Here is a 26328-nt window from a genome sequence, read left to right on the forward strand (position 1 = left end):
TCAACATGATGTATTAAGATATACTTACCCGTAATATCAGCAGGTCATTCAAAAACATAATTCAGACATCACAATCTGCCAATTTGAAATGAGGTTTAACTGCTAAATTACTTGTTCAGAGATATATCGACCTCATCAGCAACACCCTACGACGTGAACATCATGATGCTTCTTTACGACGCGCTGGACTCGCTGCACTCGTCCAGAGACAATTCCATGCAGCTGATGCAGGAGCTGACTGCCGTGCTGCCCCAAGTGCTGTCAGGGTACGTGGACTATCTCTGAATCCTCGACGACTGGTAACAGGGATCGCTCAAGGGCATTGTGTAGTTGCTGTACGACCTATAAGCGCTTGTTTGTATCTGTCATTTAAGTGGAAGAGCCTAACTAAATATACTGAGGTAGTTGAGAAAAACTTCCACATAGGGGAGAATCGGATAATGGGAGTCGAGCAACCACCCACACATCAACGAATTATTTACAACAACTACAGATGCGACCACAGTCTCCTCTCCCCGCATCCTCATTGCCCACATTACCTCTGTACAATAGGAGTCTGGGAGAGATAACCAGCGATTATGGTGCCAATTAACACTTTTCAATCGATTTAGTTTTTAGGGTTCCGTACCCAAAGGGTAAAACGGGACCCTATTACTAAGACTTCGCTGTCCGTCCGTCCGTCCGTCCGTCCGTCCGTCTGTCACCAGGCTGTATCTCGAGAACCGTGATAGCTAGACAGTTGAAATTTTCACAGATGATGTATTTCTGTTGCCGCTATAACAACAAATACTAAAAACAGAATAAAATAAAGATTTAAATGGGGCTCCCATACAACGAACGTGATTTTTGACCAAAGTTAAGCAACGTCGGGAGTGGTCAGTACTTGGATGGGTGACCGTTTTTTTTTGCTTTTTTTTGTTTTTTTTTTGCATTATGGTACGGAACCCTTCGTGCGCGAGTCCGACTCGCACTTGCCCGGTTTTTATAAGTTTCTGTTTACTGACTGTTGTTAAAAATCATTTGGCGTTAACGTATTTGTTTCTATCTTTGCTTCTGTCGCCAGAGCCAAATCTCGCTTCGAAGTGGTAGACATGATGGTGAAGAGATGGCTTTCAAAACATGGAGGCGACCCAAAGCAGTACAAGAAGCAGGTCCGTGCCTACGACGCCCTTGCCGCATTGGCCGACAAACTGCTGCGTCAACATGTATGTATTGTTACTCTACGAGTATTAGTTGCCCGTTGCATGCCAGCTAAGCTACCGGTCGCCTTCCACGAGGCCCCGGATCCTGGCCCCGCTCAAACGGTATCACCAGGCTAGGGGTCGTGGGGTTGGGTAACGATCGGTAGCGAAGAGCTGGCCACACAATCGTCCTCACGTTGACGATGACTGACCTCCCCACGCGGTGGGGAGCGACCCACCACACCCGTAGCAGCCGGAAGGCGGACACGGCCTCTCATACCTCCCTTAAGGGAGTTATCGAACGATATCCAGTCCAGTCCCGTTGAATGAAAAGTACAGTCAGCGATTAAAGCTTTTTTTTATAATAAACGTTCCCTGACTTGACCTACAGGTGGAGACGTTAGAAGGGAGTAGCGGTCTTAAAGTGATGAGCGAGCTCGAAGACGCGCTGAAAGAGGTCTCGGGCGAACAACTGCAGCCGTTGCGACAGCGGCTCGGGCCCGCGCTAGCCGCGCTCTTTCATGCAAGTGATGATATCGCTGATATAGGTAAAGATATCTCTGCCCCACAACAGCCATTGGAAAACTCATATAAGTGTTTACTGCTTTTTCGTAGGTACTTAAGAGTAAAAAAGATTTTTAATGGCATAAGTACAGTCGCCATCATATATATCGGAGCGGCCAAGGTGCTCCCAAATATCTGAGCACGCGTCTATTGTCAGGGCGTTAGAGTGCGTGTTCAGATATTGTGAACACCTTGGCCGCTCCGATATAATTATATGATGGCGACTGTACCTAGTCGTAAACGAAATTATCGTTTTAGCTCTAATAGAGTAAGGCCAAGAAAAGTCTGTAGCGATATTGATAGCTCACGCAGTGAAAATGTTATTTAAACGTTATAATTTCATAGAAGTTTAACGTTTAAAATAACACTGCGTGGGCTATGAAAATCGCTGCAGGCTTTTCTAGGTCTAACAATGTAGTAACTACTAATTTTACCAGAGCCATTGTGTGATGGCCTCTAAAAAATATTGTTCAAATATATTGCAGCTACTAATGAAACCATGGCGTCCCTCGTCAAGGCTCTGACGGGAGACGGCCAACCGCTCACCGCGGCGTCCATAGACCAGATAGAAATATCTGAAGTGGTTGCGGATATCAAAGGTAAATTAGGATAGGGGACGTCCGCTTCTCCATTCAAATTAAGTCCCCATTTTCCTCTCAGGACATTGACGTTATGTAATATTAAGTATTATTCGTTTTCACTTGTATTCTACAATATCAGGCGGTCTAGCATGAGTTGCGTTCTCGCGCGAGTCGCGCGCGATTCCATACATCAAGCGCGACTTCAAGTATGGCCTCGCGCGCGAAAACGCAACACGCTAGACCACCTGATCAACGCTCTGTTTGGGACGTAGGCGTTCCTTCACATTGAATCCTCACGCCGCTCCAAGAGTAGAGCAGATTTACAGATTTCGCTATAGTGATCCTTCCGGCCGATTTTGACCATGGCGACCACTTCGACTCCTAGCTAGCTCGGCGCTCGTGTGCCCGAATATGGCTGACATAGCCGATCTTGTAGGTGAACCTCCGCGCACATTGAGGGCACGTGAGAACACCAGCCACATAGTGGCGATGGCTATATATATAGGGATTGCTTGAAAGCGCAACTCGTCTCAGAATTTCTTCCACTTGTACAGTCATCAGCAATAGTATCTTACACAACTAGGGCCGCAAAAATATGTGACACGTTCTTATTTGGAGCGCAATAAGAACGTGTCACATATTTTTGCGGCCCTAGTTGTGTAAGATACTATTGCTGATGACTGTACAAACTATTACTTTCGTTCAGATTGCGGCGTGGAAGCCCCCGATGAGCAAATAGAAGGTGTGGTGGAGATGGCCAGGGATTGCTTGAAGGCGCAACTTCTCTCGGAAGACGAGGCCAAGTCGTTGGAAGAGGAAGTCGAGAAGGCGCTGGTACGTTTTATGGCATGTTTGCTTTATCTTGAATCCGGTTAGCTACCAAACTATTTAGCGGTTTAGTTTTTGTTTTTCATTCCTATCTAGTAGCTGTAATAAAGTACGGTCTATTCTATTCCCGAAAATTAACATTTGTATTGTACCTAAAACATAATATATATACAGCTACAACCACAGAACTAGTAAGTAGTATTTTCTGTGACTACAACCTTGGTAAAGGCAAGGGAAAACTCAGAAATTGCTCGTTCCAGTATCCTTAACTTTCGGGAACATTATACTTCGTTTTTTTTAGCATTAGAAATAAGGTAAACAATATTGATGTGTCTTTTTATTGAAAAACGCGTTTAAAAAATAAGTCACGGCAAATATGTAACAATTATGAATCTAATATGTTGAGATTTAAAATTGCCGCATAAATGTACATACTATAAATTAATTACTGAATTGATCGCTAGATGTCTCTTTTTAAAATGCAAACTAGCTAACGGTATGTTTTCCAAAAACAAGGGAGTCAAACAGTTTCCATGGTCAAGTTAGTAACCAAAAATAAAGTGACAGTGATACAGTGAAGCAGTAGTAGTAAAAGTAACAGTGTTTAGTGATAGGAAAGTGAACTTTAAAGTGCAGTGTATAAGTGCGGATTTACAACAGCCAGGTGCGAACATTTGGTCCTATTCGAGTCGGATCAGGCTGTGACGCGAGTGATAGTGCAGTGCAAAGTGGACTCTATCGGATTGCACTAAGGACTATAATTGAGTAAGATCGTTCCGTTTATTTAAACTTAGAATTTCGCGAAGTGTGCTTTGGACTTGTAAAATTTTCCGCGATATTTGGAACTTAGAATATTTCGTAGTGTTTTGGACATAGTCTAATTTTCGAGTATCCGAGACTTAGAATTTTCGATTTGTTAGCCGTTCGTCTGGCTCGTATTTGGTCCAGGTCGCTGTTTGTCCAATAAGAGTTTGGTCCAATACGCAATTTGCCCTAAAATCCGGACCAACAGCGAATTGACTTAGTAGCAGTTGGTCCCAATCGGAGTTCGCCATAAATGCATTTTGACATACTCGCTGCTCGCCTTAAAAGCAGTTTGTCCTATACGCAGTTAACCCTTTTTTCGTCTATCTTTGAACAATTCGATGTTATATAACGTAATATTATCGACATCATCAAACCGTCAACAATGTATTTTAGGGGTCATCCATTAATTACGTCACACCAATTTCTAGGTTTTTTGACCCCTCCCCCCCCCCCTTGTCACACTTGGTCACATTTGGCAAACCCCTCCCCCCCTAGTGTGACGTCACATTTTTTCTACGAAATCGCCAAATCGAATTGAGTAAGTACCTAAGTATTATTAATATTTTATCAAAATATTTTTGACGATATAAATATTAGTAATTTTATAACCCAAAACTGCTTAGGAAAGAAAATTAAACGATTAATAACTATTTTCGTTTTAAAAACTTGTTATTTAAATGTACAGCGAACTATAGTACATTACTACAGAGGCCGGGACGAAAGGGGTTGCCGGCCGAAGACATATAGACGGCCGAGCGAAGCGAGGCCGGATAGGTCTGAGCGCGGGCAACCCCATTTCCCGCCGAGGTATGTATAGTGCTTTTCTCAAACATGCAATGAAATAAATAAAATAAAAAATCCACGAAACCCAAGTTTTATTTATAGAAAAAACTAATAGTAAACTACACCCAAAATATAACCAACACGTACCTATATCATTATCACGCGTATGTTTTACAAGAGTCGTGTATTTTTACTACCCGTATATTTTCATGTATCTTTGATTTTTTCGCCTTGTATCCGTCTGACTGTCGTTTTCGTCACATAAGTTTACAGTCTTTCATGTTGATATCATGTTTCACATACATCGTTGCTTTATGCATGGAGTAAATAAGTATAATTTCCACAGTGTTGACGAATTTGTATTTACATTCATTTAAAATATGCCACAAAACTGTTTCTAATAAACTGTAAGCCATTTTTCTTAGTTTCTCAAATAATAAAATTGCCATAAGCAACCATATACATACTTCGTCTTTGACTTGGCGGCAGAGGCAGCAAGTTATTTAAAATCAATTCTGCTTACGCTGCCAATTCCAACACCTACGATTACAATTAATATTAATTTCATTATTTCGTCGGAACTCATATTAAAGTCAAAAAATCAACAACGCACCATAAATCCAATAAAACAGAATGAATATTTTTCAACTTTACCTCCATAACAATTTAAAAAATATAACGACGCGTGTTTGAGTAGACCTTTTTACCGCTAACGTTTAGATGAAATATTTTAAATGTTTTTATTTGTGTAGTTAAATTTATAATTTAAAATCATAAAATTATAGAATGTATTATTTATTAAGTTCATGTTGATTTTATACAAATAAAACTGCAAATTATAGCAAACATTGTTTTTTGTTTTTTTTTATAGGTGTAGTGGCAGAGTGTCACATAGACTTATGATATATAGACGGTGTCTCAGCCAGCTGTCACTGTTGCCACTTTTGTTTAGTGTACGATTAACAATGAGGCCCACGTTGCTGTAGCCATGTCGATAAAGTCATATCGATAAACTATCGACATTTCTTGCAATTTTAATTTTACTTCAAAGGCTTAACGATACCTAAAATGACCAAAAATGCTTTTATTCTTTATTGTGGTTATCAGATTACAATTTTATAGTCACGCCTCAGCAGGGAACCAAGGGAAAGTTCAGATATTTAATTAAAATACATAAATACCTCCTAAAATAGGTGTTCCGCAATAATTGAATTATATTATTATATTATAATATATTCTTATCCATTAGCATTTCAATTATGTTTATGTTTAACGAAGATATTGAAGCTTCAATTAATCGCTATTTCGTTCCGCTGTGTAGCGTTTATCGATATATAACATGATTAAAATCGACTTTTCACATCCCTAAAAGAGCACACATATACGCTTTTACGCACACATATACAGACTGGGCGCATCAAGAAAGGCAACACTTGATTTGAAGTCCACCTTGTCAACAGTATGGTTGTCCTTTTTTGACAAACGGCATTTTTAACGAGCGAGGAGAGAGAAATGATACTAGTTGCTGCGCCTTGAAAGAGAACAGAAAACGTTGGGCCCTTGGAGTGTCATTACGAACCATAAAGCAAATACTGCCTCTAGTTTTTTTTAATGGATGAATGCCACGATGCTGTTTCACAAATATCTGTGAAATGAAAATTAAAAAAGAGGACTTTGCCGGCCTAGGCCTGCAAGATGTGTATGAAATTCCATTAACGACCTTTTGTCCTAGCCGCACCTGAAACGTCATACTTCGCAGCCTATTATAAGGAACATAACATCAATATTTCATTGCATGTTTGAGAAAAATAATTTAAATAAATTTTCGGTTACTGATGAAGTTAAAGTGACGTCACAAAGTTTGTGTCCCCCCTCCCCCATGTCACAATATGTCACATTTTCTTGACCCCCTCCCTCCCCCTAAACGTGTGACGTAATTAATGGATGACCCCTTAGGTACTTAAATAAGTATGAGAGTGTTATAGACAGACAATAATAAATGTGTCATTTTCATTTATCATATTTTGTCGTAATTAGTAATTTAAAGACTTTAAATGATAGGTTTACGGAGATTGGTTTGGCAATCAACTACGATAAGTGTGAGTTGTTCATTTCGGATGCCATTCCCTCCGACATTAAAAAAGACCTGACGGCTCCAACGTCGCAGGAAGAGAAGCAGTGCTGAGGGCGCGGCGGATTAAATCATTAAGGGTAGCATGCCGCCCCAGAGTGTCCACCGGCTGAGCGTATCCCATATAACCATTCCAGTCGCAGAATCATCAAAGTGGTAACTAAATGTCAGATGTGTCGTAACAGAGTCCACACAATGTGTCTAGAATTGTTTCGAAACAAAGTGTCGTCGCCGTGTGTACACTTTTCCGTAACAAGGTGTCGACACATTTGTGTGCACTTTGCGTGCGGTTTGCGACTAAATCTGACAGCAAATTTGTGACAGCAAATGTCAATATAAAATACCTCTTGAAAACCAAGGTTTGTCAAACTACTATTAGTGTCTCGTGTGCTCGTAAGTAATTCTAGTAAGTCATCATGGGCGATGCAAATGATAATAATCGACCAAAACCATATAAACACCCAACACCCGTCAACCTTTTACAGAAAAGTTTTTAAAGAAATGGAATAAGCTACTTAGGTCAGCCAACGAATGCTCAAAAAAGTTGTAGAGGGAAATGCTCGGAACACAATTTTTGACTCTGTAACTTGGTTTGGACAAGTTAGGAGGTGAACATATCAAAAGTCCCCGGCCGTAGCCCTTGAGCGGGGGGAAGAGAGGGGGCTTTGAATGTCCCATTTTCCGGTTTTTCGATTATATCTCGGAAACTATGCATCTTAGCGACATGGCCACTTATACAAAATGAAAGTTAATTTAATTTGTTACAAGTTTATTCAGTCAATTTTTTCGATATGTTGAATAGTTTTTGAGATATCCGCTCTTGAAAGTTTATTTAGGGCTCTCAATTTTATCTTGATATATCTACATCAGTGAAGGTGCTAGGCCGTGTATCGTATCGTTTTCGTATAAATCTGGGTTGCTGAATCCATTTAAGGTATCACATTGAAACCATTCCACAAAATTAAAAAAATCTTTTTAGGGTTCCGTACCTCAAAAGCAAAAAACGGAATCCTTATAGGATCACTCGTGCGTCTGTATGTCTGTCTGTCTGAATACACAAAATAGTTCTTTACCTATAGATGACAGGAAAACCTATTAGAAATGTGCAGTCAAGCGCGAGTCGGACTTAATGTACGAACCCTTAATACGCGAGTCCGACTCGCACTTGGTCGGTTTTTTTTAAACTCCTCTTGACGCTTAACCGCTGAACCGATTTCGTTGAAATTTGGTATAGAAATAGTTTGCATCCCGGAACAGGACATAGGATAGATCTTATAACCAAAATCATCTTTTGAAGGTGTGAAAAGTGGCGTGGAAATTTGTACGGGAAATCAATAACCGCTGAACCGATTTATATGAAATTTGGGATGGTCTACATCTTTGATTTAGTTAAAAATGATAAAAAAACATGACTTCAAACCTAAACTTAAACAGTTAACTTCAAGAAGTCAATTCTGATTTCCCCCCTACACCTCATTTCACACCTTTAAAGGATGATTTTTGAGATAACTTATTATGTCCTGTCTCGGGACTCAAAATATATGTGTACGAAATTTAAATTAAAACTGTTCAGCAGTTTAAGCGTGAAGAGGAGTTTAAAAGAAAGTAAGTTTATATGTTTTTACTTTGGAATGGTGTCAATGTGATATCATAACTAAATTTGGTACTGCGAATTTATACGAAAACGATACCAAACATGGCCTCGTAGCTTTACTGTTGTAGAAGTCAAAATAATATTGAGAGCCCTAAATTCTTATTACTTGACCAAACTTGTGTAGAAGGAAAAGGAAAAATAAAAATCTTCGGCAGGAATATAAGACACAAATATAATTTTTTTTTGCGTTACTATTTCAATTATCAAATATAAACATACCTTGATTATATTATTCTAGTGAGATCCTCACAGATAAACAAAAACATTTACTTAAAAAATTACAAGGTCCAAATGTCACGGAACTTGTGAGAGTAATACGTGAAAAATAAAAACATTTATGACAAAAAAATCTGGACACAATTTAAGAAGCATCCAATTGCGTCGAGGAATCATCTGTATTTTTGCTTGTTTCATTACCTCCTCGCTTCTTTTTTTGTCCTTTGTATTCTGTAGCAATTTGTTAGATCTGAAAATAAAGATAACTTGCGTCGTCACGGATTTCGATTTATAGATTTTAGGGAGTGCAGAATTCGAAAACGATGATCATTTTATAATCCAAGATGGCCGCTACGTATTTTGTCATAAAAGTCGTCATGAATATCGTTTTATAGGTTTTAGGAAGTGCCGATTTCGAAAATGATGACCAGTTTGGAATCCAAGATGTGTGCCGTGCACTTTGTCATAAAAGTCGTCATGGATATCGTTTTATAGGTTTTAGGGAGTGCAGAATTCGAAAATGATGACCATTTTGGATTCCAAGATGTCTGCCGTGCACTTTGTCATATAAGCCGTCATAGATGTTGATTTATAGGTGTTAGGAAGAGCAGATTCGAGAGATCGAAAATGATGACCATGACCAACAAAACGACATCCCTGTCGACTTTTAACATAGTGCATGGCCGCCATCTTTGATTCCCAAATAGTTATTATTTTCGAAATCTGCGCTCCCTAAAACCTATAAAACGACAGCCATGACGACTTTAATGACATACTGCATGGCCGCCATTTTGGATTCCAAAATGGTCATCATTTTCGAAATCAGGGCCCCCTAAAACCTATAAAACGACACCCATGACAACTTTTATGACATAGTGCGTGGCCGCCATTTTGGATTCCAAAATGACCATCATTTTCGAAATCTGCGTCCCCTAAAACCTACAAAACGACATCAATGACGACTTTTATGACATAGTGCATGGCCGCCATCTTGGAATCCAAAATGGTCATCGTTTTCGAAATCTGCGCCCCCTAAAACCTATAAAACGACACCCATGACGACTTTTATGACATAGTGCATGGCCACCATTTTGGAATCCAAAATGGTCATCATTTTCTAAATCTGCGCCCCCTAAAACCTATAAAACGACACCCATGACAACTTTTATGACAGTGCATGGCCGCCATTTTGGATTTCAAAATGGTCATCATTTTCTAAATCGGGGCCCCCTAAAACCTATAAAACGACTTTTATGACATAGTGCATGGCCGCCATTTTGGAATCGAAAATGGTTATCGTTTTCGAAATCTGCGCCCCCCAAAACCTATAAAACGACACCCATGTTAACTTTCATGACATAGTGCATGGCCGCCATTCTGGATTCCAAAATGGTCATCATTTTCGAAAGTGGGGCCCCCTAAAACCTATAAAACGACATCCATGACGACTTTTATAACATAGTGCATGGCCGCCATTTTGGAATCCAAAATGGTCATCGTTTTCGAAATCTGCGCCCCCTAAAACCTATAAAACGACACCCATGACGACTTTTATGACATAGTGCATGGCCACCATTTTGGAATCCAAAATGGTCATCATTTTCGAAAGCGGGGCCCCCCAAAACCTATAAAACGACATCCATGACGACTTTTATGACATAGTGCATGGCCGCCATTTTGGATTTCAAAATGGTCATCATTTTCTAAATCGGGGCCCCCTAAAACCCATAAAACGACATCCATGACGACTTTTATGACATAGTGCATGGCCGCCATTTTGGAATCGAAAATGGTTATCGTTTTCGAAATCTGCGCCCCCCAAAACCTATAAAACGACACCCATGACGACTTTTATGACATAGTGCATGGCCGCCATTCTGGATTCCAAAATGGTCATCATTTTCGAAAGCGGGGCCCCCTAAAACCTATAAAACGACATCCATGACGACTTTTATGACATAGTGCATGGCCGCCATCTTGGAATCCAAATTGGTCATCGTTTTCGAAATCTGCGCCCCTTAAAACCTATAAAACGACACCCATGACGACTTTTATGACATAGTACATGGCCACCATTTTGGAATCCAAAATGGTCATCATTTTCTAAATCTGCGCCCCCCAAAACCTATAAAACGACACCCATGACGACTTTTATTACATAGTGCATGGCCGCCATTTTGGATTTCAAAATGGTCATCATTTTCTAAATCGGGGCCCCCTAAAACCTATAAAACGACATCCATGACGACTTTTATGACATAGTGCATGGCCGCCATTTTGGATTCCAAAATGGTCATCATTTTCAAAATTGGCGCCCCCTAAAACGTATAAAACGACATCCATGACGACTTTTATGACACAGTGCATGGCCGCCATTTTGGATTCCAAAATGGTCATCATTTTCGAAATCGGCACTCCCTAAAACCTATAAATAGACACCCATCTCGACTTTTATGACAAAGTGTTTGGCTACCATCTGCATGCAAGACATTTCTATTATTTTTACGTACAAAAATGGCCCCCTGTCAACTTCCAACCGAGATTTAATCGATAATTTATTCGATTAATGTTCAGATTAATTCAATTTCAATCTATGTTAGGTCGACTAAACTAATCGTGATTAAAATTTGAGGATTAACTTTTTTTATTCCATTAATTAGTCGAATAAACAGTAATCTATTAAGTCCCATCTCTGACCACGTCATTTTTACACTTTGAGAATATCTGAAAACAAATGAACACAAGGAGCCATTTTGCAAATCCAGTAACTTTGTTATTACTTTTGACAGCGCGTGTCATGTGTCTACACAGAGTCGACACAAAGTCGAAACATTTGCGACTACTTTGTGACTGCAATATTTCTCAGCCTTAAACCATATTTATACATCATAATTAACAAGTTTCGTAGTATGTAAAGCGTTATTTCTGTTATTTAAGTATAGTATACGCATCGAAGTACTAAAAATGCATCAAATAATATATTTATGAACACAAGCACTGAGAAGTAAACAATTTCATTTCCGGCTAAACTAAAACAATGTGGTGGCGCGTTGATTATATTACACTTAGTTTATCAAATCACTCGAGCAGTTTAATTCCCCATTATAATTTAAGTCCTATTGTAATATAAATGCAAACAATATATAATTACGTCTTGTAATCCGTTTTAGAGATGGCGTATTAATGTCACTTATTTTTATTTAACTATTTTCCCATCTGACAGTTTCCATTTGACAGGAACAAAATGAACGAATGAACGAATGATTTTGGCATAAAGTAGTCGCAAACCCGAAACAATGTGTGCACACGGCGACCACACTTTATGTCACTTTGTGTCATGTGTCGACCCTTCCCCATTTCTGGTAACTGTGTCGACACGGCGACGACTCTGCGACTGGAATTGTGACCGAAACAGACGGTGTCGACACAAGATGTGTCTACACCGCGTCGTAACGGCGACTGGAAATGGTTGTATGGGTAATGGCTACAAGTGTCGGGCTCGCAGATTCGCAGACCCAGGCGAAGGCAAACCGCAATCCTCAGAGCCCAGCGGAGCCCAGGTTTCGAGAAAGGAGCGCATGCAACCAATAACTCCTATTCTGACACCGCTATGAGCCTGGCTCGTTCATGGTGGTTCGGGGAATTCTACAAGAGAAACTGGTGATTTCTTTTGACATTTAAAACGTCCCACGCCACTCGTTTTTCCCCCCGGTACCTGATCGACGGAATGGTCTACCCCCCAAGCTGATTCCACATCCGCCAGGCACGACACCAGACACGTTAGCGGTGTTAGGAATTCGAAGAATACCACCAACGAGGGTGAACCCTATCGGACTTTAACCTTATAATGTAAGCTGTAACCTTTTTTGTTTTCTCTTTGTTCGATTTGTTGCTGTAAGTTTTGTTGCGACAATAAATGACTTTTTATTTTTTTTGAACGTGCTGTAGGTGGACGACAAAAACGCCGGGAGAGCTATAGATCACCCGTCAAACGGATACCGAGTCCACCAAATTTAATGGGGAAGGTAGCCTGAGTCCAACTCGACGGTGTAAAGCTAACGTTCAGGATCTTACTAACCGTTTCTTTCAGAATATTATGTACGTTTGATGTTATCAACGGGAATTACCATACTAACTGGGGCACAGCGGAGAATATACAAAAATCTCGGTGAAAACAGGCAAAGCCGCAGAATGTAGATCGCCATGTGCGGGTTAATCTCGTATAACAAGTCCTAACACTTATAAAATTGTTCAATCTTACCGTCTATAGACAGCGGAATCGAAATATTTGGCGTGATGAGGTTAATGTCGGAGGGAATGGCGTCCGTAATGAACAACTCACACTTATCGTAGTTGATTGCCAAACCAATCTCCGTAAACCTATCATTTAAAGTCTTTAAATTACTAATTACGACAAAATATGATAAATGAAAATGACACATTTATTATTGTCTGTCTATAACACTCTCATACTTTTTAAGTACCTAAAATACATTGTTGACTGGTTGACGATGTCGATAATATTACGTTATATAACATCGAAATGTTCAAAGACAGAGGAAAAAGGGGTTAACTGCGTATAGGACAAACTGCTTTTAAAGCCCCCTCCAGACTATGCGCGTGAATCGCGGGCGAAGCCGCGAACGCAAGTGTGGCGTCGATTTCGCAGATTGTTCACGCCTTCGCGCCTTGTTCTCCGTTTTTTGTCGGTATTTCGGCCCGCGTCAAAGGAGACGCGAAGCGCGAACTTGCAAGACTCCACACTACACAATATTTTGGCTCCTCTGTGGCAAGATAAATATGAATTATATTATGATTATATTATACTAAGCAGCTATATTTTACGGTTTTACAATAAAACAAAATGGAAAAACAGCTAAATCACGTATGATGCCATAGATAACTAACAGTTAAACTCGATCAGCTGATGCTTTTCCGCCATATTGCCGCAAACCAAACTGCGAAATCGCCGTGAAGTGTGCGAGTGTGGAGTCTTACGTCAACTTCGCGATATGTTCGCTTCGTGACGTCGCGCCGCGATTCACGCACATAGTCTGGAGGGGGCTTAAGGCGAGCAGCGAGTATGTCAAAATGCATATATGGCGAACTCCGATTGGGACCAACTGCTACTAAGTCAATTCGCTGTTTGTCCGGATTTTAGGGCAAATTGCGTATTGGACCAAACGCTTATTGGACAAACAGCGACCTGGACCAAATGCGAGCCAGACCAACGGCTAACAAATCAAATTTAGGACATAGAAAAATTCTGTGATTAAAAGACTGAATATTTTTCACTAACCTTGTCTTAGAAGTTTGGAACTTAGAAAATTCTTGGAATTTGATAAGGCTAAGGATAAGGCTTCCATTTTGACTAAGTGTCAAAATGGAAGCCTTATTCGTAGTACAAGCGGATAACTTACATCTTCTTCAGAAAACGGCTACAAACTTCAAGAAGTGTCCCAAGGCGAGACTAACCAAGTCATACTTAATTGCAAGTCAGAGTGGAGAATTTAGACAAACTTTGGGAAGTTTTTCAAAACACTCACCGAGAGATAGTGAAGATAGCGACAACAGAACAGCGAAATAGTCACGAATATTTTACGCAAGAGATATACGACAATGGAGAAGAGTTGTATATAGACACCAAAGCGGAGATACTTGCGAAATTAGAAGGAGAGCAAACGAGTCATACATCAGGAACGGAGAAGCAATCCATCAGACCACAGAGCCAGGAAGTGAAGCTACCTAAGATTAATATACCACAGTTCAATGGAAATTACAATGATTGGGGGACTTTCAAGGATCTCTACACATCTCTCATTCATAATCAGAGTTCATTGAGCCCAGTGCAGAAATTGCACTATTTGAAGAGTAGTCTTAGTGGCGAAGCTGAACAACTGCTGAAGCACATTCAAATTACTGAGAAAAATTATGAAGTAGCATGGAATACCTTACACAACAGATACAATAACAAGAGGATTATGGTTAACTCAATCTTGAATAGATTTTTGGGTCAAAAGAAACTGAGCGTTGAATCTGCCAAAGGTGTCAAAGAATTGCTGGATATTTCTACAGAATGTCTGAACAGCTTGAAGAACAATGACATTAGTATCGATAACTGGGATCCAATCATAATACATCTATTGGTACACAAGTTAGATACAGAGTCACACAAGCACTGGGAAGAGGATCTGAAGACATTATCTGTGGAAGACTTGCCGACATTGGAACAATTCAGCAAATTTTTGGAGGGAAGATTTAGAGTTTTGGAGATGGTTCAAACTGCGCACCCAAAAGAGAAGCCTCAAGTTAGAGTCAAGACGTTCCATGCAACTGCTACGCCTAGCAGTAACACAGACTCCAATCAACAATGCGGTTTCTGTAACGAAGATCATTTCATCTACAACTGCAAGGAGTTTGCTAAATTGGATCCCGAGCAACGACCCAAGGAGGTTCAAACTAGGAGTCTTTGCTTCAACTGTCTACGGCCTGGACATAGCGTGAGATTTTGCAAGCGTAATACGTCATGCCTGCGTTGTAAGAGGAAGCATCACACACTATTGCACGTTACTAAACCTAACACTGTATCACTCGAAGAAAAACCAGAGAAAGAAAACAAAGAGCAAGCTACACCAACAATCAACATAGTATCTCACTGTGCCTCTCAGAGACGGGTTACTCTTTTAGCTACAGCACTAGTGAATATTATGACAAACAGAGGAGCACAAGTAGTTCGAGCACTCATAGATCCATGTTCGGAAGAGTCATTTATATCAGAGGAGACAGTCAACAAACTACAACTCAAACGAACAAGGGTGGAGGGTCAAGTGACAGGTGTTGCGAAGATGTCGACTCCGATCAAGCACGCGGCGGAGATACAAATTGTGTCGAAAATTAATGAGAGCTACAAGCTGAACTGCACCGCCTACGTGACGAAGGAAGTTACTGACATAATGCCTGTTACGAAGATCGATAAAGAACAATGGTCTCAACTACATGGTTTGGAGTTAGCTGATCCCACATACTACAATCCTGGAGAGATAGATTTGTTACTTGGTGTGCATGTCTATACAGACATTTTAATGAGTGGAGTCATCAAGGGCAAACCAGGATCACCGATAGCGCAACAGACGTTATTCGGATGGATAATTTCGGGCGGGGCACCCGCCGAAGAGCACGGGAAGAATGGAAGAATTGTTAGCATGCATTTGAGTGTGAGTCTAGACAACATGCTGCAAAGATTTTGGGAATCGGAGACGCTAGATAATGAGAGCAAAGACACTCTGACGCCTCAAGAGAAGAGAGCTGAAGAGATTTATGAGAAAACACTAGCGAGAGATGAGGATGGAAGATTCATTGTGGGACTACCATTCGTACGAGATACACCGATTGTTCCCGAAAATTCCCGTTCAATTGCTGTCAAAAGACTTGAATGTCTAGAGAGGAAGTTAGCCCACAACAGCAAATTGAAAACTGAGTACGATAACGTGATTAAAGAGTACCTTACCTTGAAACACATGGAACCGGTAGGCAAGCCTGAGAAAGATGAGAAAACAGTCTACCTTCCACATCATGCTGTGGTTCGCTAGGATCGGGAGACCACGAAAGTTAGAGTAGTTTTTGACGCATCCTGTAAAGGATCTAATGGAGTATCTCTCAATGACAAACTAGTAGTAGTAGTAGTAGTAGTAAACTCTTTATTGTACAAAAAGACATATTAAAAATAACAAACTACTGGTTGGACCGACTCTGCTAGAAGAGCTAAGAGACGTTATCATGAGATGGAGACAAAACAAGATATGTTTTGTGGCAGACATCGTAAAGATGTATCGACAGATCAAAGTTCGAGAAGCAGACACTGACTATCAGAGAATTCTGTACAGATTTGATCCAAAAGATGAGATTCAAGATTTCAGAATGCTAACCGTAACATTTGGCACAGCATCAGCACCATATTTGGCAATAAGAACACTAAAACAGCTGGCCAAAGAAGAGAAAGACGCATTCCCTATAGCATCTGAAATTATAGACAGAGACTTTTACATGGACGATGTACTTACAGGATTCGATGATGTGAAGTCAGCATTAGAAGCACACGAAGAGCTGAACAAAGTAATGAGCAAAAGTGGATTTGAGTTACAAAAGTGGGCTTCTAACAGCAGAGAATTTATGTCGGCCATACAACCTGAAAAGAGAGAGAGTTCAAATACAGTAGACATGAATAGAAAGAGCCAAATAAAGACACTCGGAATAATTTGGAATATTGATGAAGACAAACTCAAAGTTACACAAAAAGAAATCAATACTGAGAAACCTGTCACAAAGAGAAATGTACTCGGACAGATCGCTTCACTTTTCGATCCGTTAGGTTGGTTAGCACCAGCAATCATGAAGGCAAAGGATTCGATGATGTGAAGTCAGCATTAGAAGCACACGAAGATCTGAACAAAGTAATGAGCAAAAGTGGATTTGAGTTACAAAAGTGGGCTTCTAACAGCAGAGAATTTATGTCGGCCATACAACCTGAAAAGAGAGAGAGTTCAAATACAGTAGACATGAATAGAAAGAGCCAAATAAAGACACTCGGAATAATTTGGAATATTGATGAAGACAAACTCAAAGTTACACAAAAAGAAATCAATACTGAGAAACCTGTCACAAAGAGAAATGTACTCGGACAGATCGCTTCACTTTTCGATCCGTTAGGTTGGTTAGCACCAGCAAGCATGAAGGCAAAGATGTTCATGCAGAAGCTATGGCTGGAAAAGCTAGATTGGGATGAGGAACTACCCACAGATCTAAAAGAAGAATGGATCCAGTACCAAGAAGACTTACCTGCGTTATCAGCGATACAGATTAATCGTTGGACTGGTTCTAGTAAAAATTCAGCGATCGAGTTACATGGATTTTCTGACGCATGCCAGACAGGATATGCAGCAGTCGTGTACCTCCGAGTTATACCCAAAAATGGATCACAATGTCAAGTGGCTCTAATTACAGCAAAAACAAAAGTTGCACCAGTTGTTAAACCATTGTCTTTGCCACGCCTTGAGCTATGTGGAGCTTCTCTACTTAGCAAACTCATGAAACACGTGATGAGAGTTCTAAATATCGAGTTGCAACAAACCTACGCGTGGGTAGACTCCAAAGTGGTTTTAGCCTGGATAAAAGGAGATCCAAACAGATGGACACCCTATGTCAAAAATCGAGTGATTGACATAAGGAGCAATTTAGACACACACTGGTTATATGTCAATACCAAGGATAATCCAGCAGATCCAGCTTCCAGAGGTCTGTCACCCAGCAAGCTTAAACAAAATCAGTTATGGTTCAATGGTCCGGAATTCTTACGAGAACCTGATTTCACCATACCTGTCGACTCCATACCTGAAACAGAGTTAGAGAAACGCTTGTTAGTGAAATGTAAGACAACAACCATAGAAACAGACTCTGAAAAGCTTACCTTACTGAAGAAATACTCGTCACTACAAAAACTTCTGGACGTGATTTCATATTGTAGAAGATGGCTGAAGATCCTGAAAAAAGAAAATAATGTTAGTAAACATATAACCTGTGAAGAAAAAGATGAAGCACTTACCTTGTGTTTAAAGATGTCCCAAGAGATAGAATTTCCTGAAGAGATTGATCACCTGAAAAGTGGAAAAGCTATTAAGAAAAGCAGTCGTCTACTGCAATTCACACCTTATCTGGATGATAAAGGTATTATCAGATTAGGAGGAAGACTGAAGCACGCAGAGTTAAGTATGGATCAGAAGCATCCTATTATTATAACTAAAAACAACGTATTGTTACCTGTTTTGTTGGATGATGCTCACAAAAACACTCTTCATGGAGGGCCGCATCTCATGACACCATATTTGAGAAGTAAATACTGGATAATTAAAGGAGGTTCTTCAATAAGGCAGTTTTACAAGAAGTGTATAACGTGTGCAAGATACAATGCGAAGACGAATACTCAGTTGATGGGCAACTTACCGGAAGTTCGAGTAAAACCTTCACGCCCTTTCCTTATCAGCGGTGTTGACTTTGCCGGTCCCATCACATGCAGAATGAGTAAAGGTCGAGGAGCTAAGACATACAAGGCATATATTGCTTTATTCGTGTGTATGTCTACCAAAGCCATACATTTGGAACTAGTCAGCGATATGACCACAGAAGCGTTTATCGCTGCCTTCAAAAGATTTGTGTCTAGACGTGGTCATTGCAAGGAACTCTGGAGTGATCATGGTACAACATTCGTTGCAGCTGAAAAGGAACTATTGAAGATGTGGCAGCAAGGTCGCAACGAAATCCCAGAAGACTTGCTGAAAAGTTTAGACGGCAGAGGAACTCGCTGGAGATATATTCCCCCTGGAGCACCAAACTTTGGAGGACTATGGGAGGCCGGTGTAAAATCGACGAAGTATCATCTGAAAAGAATAATGCAAGACGCAACCCTGACGTTCGAAGAATTTTATACTGTCCTTTCGCAAATTGAAGCGTGCCTAAACTCACGTCCATTGGCTCCATTAGGCGATGATTTAGATTATTTGACACCAGGACATTTTTTGGTCGGTGAACCCTTGATTTGCTTACCAGATCGCAGTAATGAGCAGAGTAACATATCCAGCTTATCGAGATGGCAGTTGACCCAACGCATGCTACGAGATTTTTGGATTAAATGGCAAAGCGAATACCTTTCTCGTTTGCAATTGCGTCCAAAATGGAATACACCTAAGAAGGATTTAGAAGTTGGAGAACTGGTATTGATCAAAGATGGAAGATTTCCACCAGCAAACTGGAGAGTAGGTAGAGTACTTAAGAAGTACCCTGGCACTGATGGATTGACTCGTATGTATGACATTCGCACAGCTTTCGGGATCACACAACGGCCGATTACCAAGCTGTGTCGACTTCCTAACTAGTGATCAAGGAATACTTCCTTGGCGGCGGAGGATGTTGAGATTTAAAATTGCCGCATAAATGTACATACTATAAATTAATTACTGAATTGATCGCTAGATGTCTCTTTTTAAAATGCAAACTAGCTAACGGTATGTTTTCCAAAAACAAGGGAGTCAAACAGTTTCCATGGTCAAGTTAGTAACCAAAAATAAAGTGACAGTGATACAGTGAAGCAGTAGTAGTAAAAGTAACAGTGTTTAGTGATAGGAAAGTGAACTTTAAAGTGCAGTGTATAAGTGCGGATTTACAACAGCCAGGTGCGAACAAATACGATCATTTATATTCTTCTGCTTTCATAAGTAATAGTTACTGATTTTTAAAAAGCGGTTTTCAATTAAAAGACATGTCATGATCGCTTACCTTCTTGCAACTTCTTTCTATAGGAACATGATGGGTGCGCTTTTATAGTGGTGGGATAGTGTACCTATCGTATCTGCTTATTTTCGTACTTAATACTTTTTCCCTTACATCATGGGCCCGCAGAACTTACTCAAAACAGCTTAGGTGCAAGGTTTAATTACTATATTTTCCAAACCCCAGAAAGAATCCCGAGCCTCCAGCGCCTCTAGCAGAGTCAGCGTCACCACGGACCGCTCTACGCACAGCCGCGTGGGCACCCGCACATCGCTCAGCGAGCCCGGCTCGGGTGACCACAGCGCTTCGGCCGCGGAGAGCGGGCACAGTCTGCGGAGCCGCGCGCCGAGTGAAAGCAGCAAGACTAGCAAACGGGTCACAATGCCTAGCGGTGATGCTTCTGAGGCTGGGGATTCAGATCATGATCAATTGTAATGGGCTTAGATGGGATACGTATGTTGTATTGTTTAGCAGGTAGTTTAACTATTTAAAACTTTTGGCACATTTATTTGCCTATATTATGTCACTGTGTTCTACTTTTAATTAAAATGTTTAAATATAAGTAAATTTTTATTTTACTTCATTCACCTCTCTATTTAAGAATTCAACGCATTTTGATAAAGATTAAGAAGATGAACCGCAATAAAGGGCCGTGCGCGTTGGAGAGTCTGCCATATTGTGGTCTGAATCTCAAACATAAATAAATTGTACAGTCAGCCAAGAAAGTGGTTTACCACTTTTCGACTCTATCATCTGATTGATAGAGTCGAAAAGTGGTAAACCACTTTCTTGGCTGGTTGGCGTACATTGACACTTCATGCCAACGAACGCTAATGCTGCCCTCTCCAGTTCTCGTACGTTTTCTTGTGCATAGTAGGTTCTGCCAAGTTTTGCCATCTTTCGGGCTACATCGGAAGCATAAACTTCACATTTACGCCTTGCGCCAAAATCTGACGGCTGCTGTGCTGCCTCCTACAGACCCTACAGTTCCGCTCCCTAACTCATTCACTGCTGTGTGGCCTAGGAACAAACTTGTATGACGGTGACCGCATATAGGGATGCTGATATCTACGCAATAATTTATCAACCCACATTCATTTTGCAATAAGATATCAACTCAAAAAATTTACGCTTACATTATTTTATTGAAAAATTAATATGGGTTGACACATTTTTGCTAAACAGCATCCTACTTCGAGCAACACCAGCTTCCGACAAAGGCATCCTAGGTAATTATGCGTGTATGTGTTGATGGCAGTGAATGTGCTAAATGATTAGCAATCGTTGGTGTTGCTGGTTGATGATGATACAGGAAATGCTCTGTTCGGAGAGCTGCTGTACGGAGAGAAGAGTCGTGGAATTGTAGGTATAGTGTATATTCTCATTGCCGAATGGCTTATGGTTTCATTGCACCTAAATATCAAACTTTAGGTTCCTTAGAAGAGGGAATCCTAAAGCTTGCTTTCGCGTTTATTGTTATTAATCTTGCTAAGGCGTTATAATAAAAATATTATGGATAGAATGATAAAGTTTCATATATTTATCAAAGTTTAAGTTTTTTTTGTTTATACCTAATTATAATTCAATAAGTTTGTTTTTGACCCGCCAAGGTTTATTATAAAGTTATTTTTCTCAAAAATGGACGGCATAGTCGACTTTGCCGTCTAAAAAGTAGGTCGCGAAGCGCGTAGTTTATGGTCAGTCAAAAATTAAAAAGTTAAAAACATTGCAGTCTCGATTTTGGGACTGCAATGTTGCATACAAATTCCATTATTTGTCGAGTTCCAAACTTTTTAAAAGTTGAAATGGCCATATCAAATGAAGGCACAGGCCCATTAAACAGCGAAACAGATGATTAGTACCGCGACTATTTAGATGTCTCAAATAGGTTGGCGTATTTTTGGCAGAAAAATACTCTTCAATTTTTTTATTAAAAAAAATAAAAAGGCGGCAAGGGCTTATTTCTGTCAAAATATATATGTAAGAACGTTGCTTTTGTAAAATATTTCTATGATATTTATATTTCTTGCACCATTTTTGAGAAAAGCACTATATATGACTCGGCTGGAAGGCTACTTGCTGGCTTCGGATTCAATTAAACGGACTCCCAAGGTCGTCCGTTTAAAACGAATCCTCAGCCTGCAAGTAGCTACTTCCGAGCCTCGACAACTTCGAGCAACACGGAAGGGAGGCGGCATTCGCACTATTTCCCCTCTGCCGAGGTACAAGATTAGCGCGTCAATCTAATCCAGCGCGAGTAATAAAACTAGTTGCACTTGAATTTTTCACTAGACTGAGTCCAGACGCGCGCGTGAACACTGCTGCACAAAAATGCCTGTTTGCTCGGTTTTCTGTTATAAAAAGAGGTCGGGGACATCAAATTTACAAAAAGAAAGTGTTACATTTCACATGTAATATTTTTTTTACATATCATACGTTTAATTACATTTAAATACAATTATTATATTTTAGTCTCAAGTAATTGTTGGATTTATCGATTTTGCTCGCTCAGTACAAATTGCGGATCGGTCGAGCGACAAATCCGACTTCTCATCTCTCAGAATACAATGACATACTATAGACATACTTCAACGAAAATGTGTTAGTGTGCGTGTTGTGACACTAGTCACTCGTCCGTACACAAAAAGAGATCGAGGTTTGCAAGATTTGTCTTTGACGTGTGTCATTTTCTATGTATTTGTGTCGTCATTACAGATTGGATTTTGTATGTAAGTGTGTGAGAAGTGCGACTGTGTGCACCTTTCCCCCCGCGAAAAATGGCAGAAAGATTTGTACTATGGAAGGTAGAGATGAGGAAAACAATCTTCATGTATTAAAAAGTGTCCCTCAAAAACATTAAATAGGCCGCGCCGCGGCGCCACTGTGCATCGTGAACCAATTATTGACGGTCTTTTAGCCTTGTCGGTAGTGACCCCGCTTATGAAGCAGGAGGTCCCGGGTTCGAATCCCGATAAGAGTATTTATTAGCTTTTTATTATTTGTATTTGTAGGTATTTAATACCAATATATAAATTAATATTGATATACATATGTAAGTTGAAAAAGATAGAGAACAGAAATTGTGATGACCAGCATCACTGGAGGAGGCCTTCACCCTCACAGGAGGGGTTGTTGCAGAATAAATTACAAGAAAAAAATATAATTACTTACTACTTATTACATAACCAAGCATAATAGAACATTGATTTGAGGAATATTAAATATTATTGTAATACTAAACCTAATGTAAATTTAAGTTTATAATATTGTGTTTGTTTTACCGGCGAGAAATAAAAGGCTCTTTTTTGTTTTTCGTTTTTAATATTAATATAAAAGTAAAATATAAAAACACTTACAAAACAAAAAAAAAAACACCCGAACACATTTTTATATATGTATAATGTAGTGGCGGATTTGCAGTCTTTGCCGCCCTAGGCCCCAGGCCCTGTAGCCGCCCCTTTCTCAGCACCCATCATATTGACTACATTTTGAGTTATTTCTTGTTAACATCAGCGAATGTTTTGTCACAATTTGCCTGCATCTGACCCTTGATCCAGTCTCTAGGTGTTGGTCGAGACTCTTCGCTATGAGACCGTCCGCTGAGACGACTATCGCAACAATGATCGTCGAGTCAACATCCCACATGGCGGTAATCTCGTATATAAAGTATTACTTACCTAAGTATCACTAGTGAGATTGAGTTGGAAATCAAAACCTGAGTGTGCGCGCTGCGCGGTAGTTTTCAGCGAATGCGAGTTCTTAGTTCGGGGCGAACTATTAGTAATTAAGACAATAACTTGGCATTTTTCCTATTCATTTTAGTTTTGGTTTTGGCTGCGGCGTAACGTTTATTTTTATATTTTGCCAGAAAGTGGGCTCGCATAACCACGTACATATCGATAACATTTTTTAATATATGTTTGAAATGGTCGACACATCCAACTTTTATCAATGCTCCTTTTAGTCATTCTTGCGTAATTTCACTGATCGTCTCCATATTGGTTGAAGCTTTGCTTTTTACTCTTAACATACATTTCTCTATCATTTTGGTCAGATTGAATAGATCGTCACTAGCATAAATTAACCCGCCGTATAAATCCATTTTATCGATTACGTCGTTTCTCACTAACAGTTTTCCCTCATTAGGACTCATTTGTATGAGTTTTAAACAATTATTGCATTTTACGATTTTTCGCAATTTGCGGACGATGTACCCAGCAATGTAAGACTGAACCGCGTCACTGGTTTATAGCCTCGTTGTAATCATGGTCTTCATAACCATGAATCAATGGTTACCAGATCCTTCGCTCCTAGTAAGTTCTTCAGCAAATCCTTGCCGGAAACATTACAACCGGGCGTATTAGGGAAAAACGAGACGCGAATCGGTAAACTTGTGCAAACATTTTGGGATCAGGGTGATCGTTTCCTCCACACGAATATCTCATGACGGAAAAAAATCCGAGACGACTATCGCAACAATGATCGTCGAGTCAACATCCCACGTGGCGGTAATCTCGTATATAAAGTATTAGTAGGTATCACTAGTGAGATTGAGTTGGAAATCAAAACCTGAGTGTGCGCAGTAGTTTTCAGCGAATACGAGTTCTTAGTTCGGGGCGAACTACTAGTAATTAAGACAATAACTTGGCATTTTTCCTGTTCATTTTAGTTTTGGTTTTGGCTGCGTCGTAACGTTTATTTTCATATTTTGCCAGAAAGTGGGCTCGCATAACTACGTACATATCGATAATTTTTTTTGATAAGTACTTGTTTGGAATGGTCGGCACATCCAACTTTTATCAATGTTTCTTTTTGTAATTCTTGCGTAATTTCACTGATCGTCTCCATATTGGTTAAAGCTTTGCTTATTGCTCTTAACACACATTTCTCTATCATTTTGGTCAGATTGAATAGATCGTCACTAGCATAAATTAACCCGCCGTATAAATCCATTTTATCGATTACGTCGTTTCTCATTAACATTTTTCCCTCATTGGGACTCATTTGTATGAGTTTCAAACAATTATTGCATTTTACGATTTTTCGCAATTTGCGGACGATGTACCCAGCAATGTAAGACTGCACCGCGTCACTGGTGACAGCCTCGTTGTAGTCATGGTCTTCATAACCATCAATCAATGGTTCACCATTATCTAGTATATGGTCGAGGCTTTCCAGCCATGCTTGCTTAGCCTCGTTTGAACCAGTTACCATATCCTTTGCTCCTAGTAAGTTCTTCAGCAAATCTTTGCCGGAAACGTTACAACCTTTCGGAGGGCGTATTAGGGAAAAACAAGACGCCAATCGGTAAACTTGTGCAAACATTTTGGGATCAGGGTGATCGTTTCCTCCACACGAATATCTCATGACGGAGAAAAATCTCTGAAAACAAGTCAAAATTATTATTCAATAAAAAATATAGGACCTCGGGTCTCAAACTATCTCCATAATTTTATCTAAATTGGTTCAGCGGTTTAAGCGTGAAGAGGTAACAGACACACTTTTGCATTTATAATAGTACTAATATTTGTATGGCTATGTTCGTTTTTTTAGCATTAGAAAGAAGGTAAGCGATAAAAAACGTCCACAGCCCAAAGTTACGCCTCATTTCAAAAGAATTAAACCCAAAAACACCAGGCAGAAATATATTGATGGGTACATTAAGTATATGGACTAGGTAGGAACTGTATCCTAAAAAAATATGTGCCACCTGTCATGCTTAACGGAGCTCTCTTAGACAGAGTACAGAGTTTCAAGTACCTACTGCATATTGTTACTGCGGACCTCAAGGATGATGTGGATATGGAGCGGGAGCGGAGGGCGTTGTGCGTAAGGGCGAACATGTTGGCTCGCAGGTTTGCTCGTTGTAGTAGTGACGTGAAGATAACGCTTTTCAAAGCGTACTGCACGTCGCTGTACACGTGTGGCCTGTGGGCGGACTACACGCAAAGAGCGTACAACGCGCTCCGCGTCCAGTACAATAACGCATTCAGGGCGGTGTTGGGGCTGCCCCGCTACTGTAGCGCTTCGGGCATGTTCGCGGGGGCCCACACGGCCTGTTTCCACGCCACCATGCGCGTGCGCGCAGCTGCGCTGGTGCGGCGCGTGCGGGCCAGCGCCAACACTGTCCTGGCGATGATCGCAGATCGGCTTGACTGTCCTTATTAGGGATGTAACGATACCGATACCGATACGATATATCGGCCGATATAATCGGCAGACCGATATATCGGCATCGCCGATTTAAATTCAGCCGATGTTACA

The 26328-nt window shown here is 40.3% G+C and overlaps 1 protein-coding gene across 1 annotated transcript in view; it reads left to right on the top strand.

Moving 5' to 3' along the window:
- The window catches only part of LOC134679599 (cilia- and flagella-associated protein 44), a 47708-nt gene extending 27088 nt beyond the window's left edge, over window positions 1-20620 (top strand). The window contains exons 37-42 of the mRNA XM_063538554.1: window positions 120-266; window positions 1064-1205; window positions 1573-1729; window positions 2231-2344; window positions 3033-3160; window positions 20251-20620. Coding sequence (XP_063394624.1) covers window positions 120-266; window positions 1064-1205; window positions 1573-1729; window positions 2231-2344; window positions 3033-3160; window positions 20251-20499 — 937 coding nt within the window. The 3' untranslated portion in view covers window positions 20500-20620. The remainder of the gene's footprint in view (window positions 1-119; window positions 267-1063; window positions 1206-1572; window positions 1730-2230; window positions 2345-3032; window positions 3161-20250) is intronic.
- Window positions 20621-26328: the final 5708 nt, after the last annotated feature.

This window comes from Cydia fagiglandana, chromosome 1 (genome assembly GCF_963556715.1).
Source record: "Cydia fagiglandana chromosome 1, ilCydFagi1.1, whole genome shotgun sequence".
Taxonomy (NCBI): Eukaryota; Metazoa; Arthropoda; class Insecta; order Lepidoptera; family Tortricidae; genus Cydia; species Cydia fagiglandana.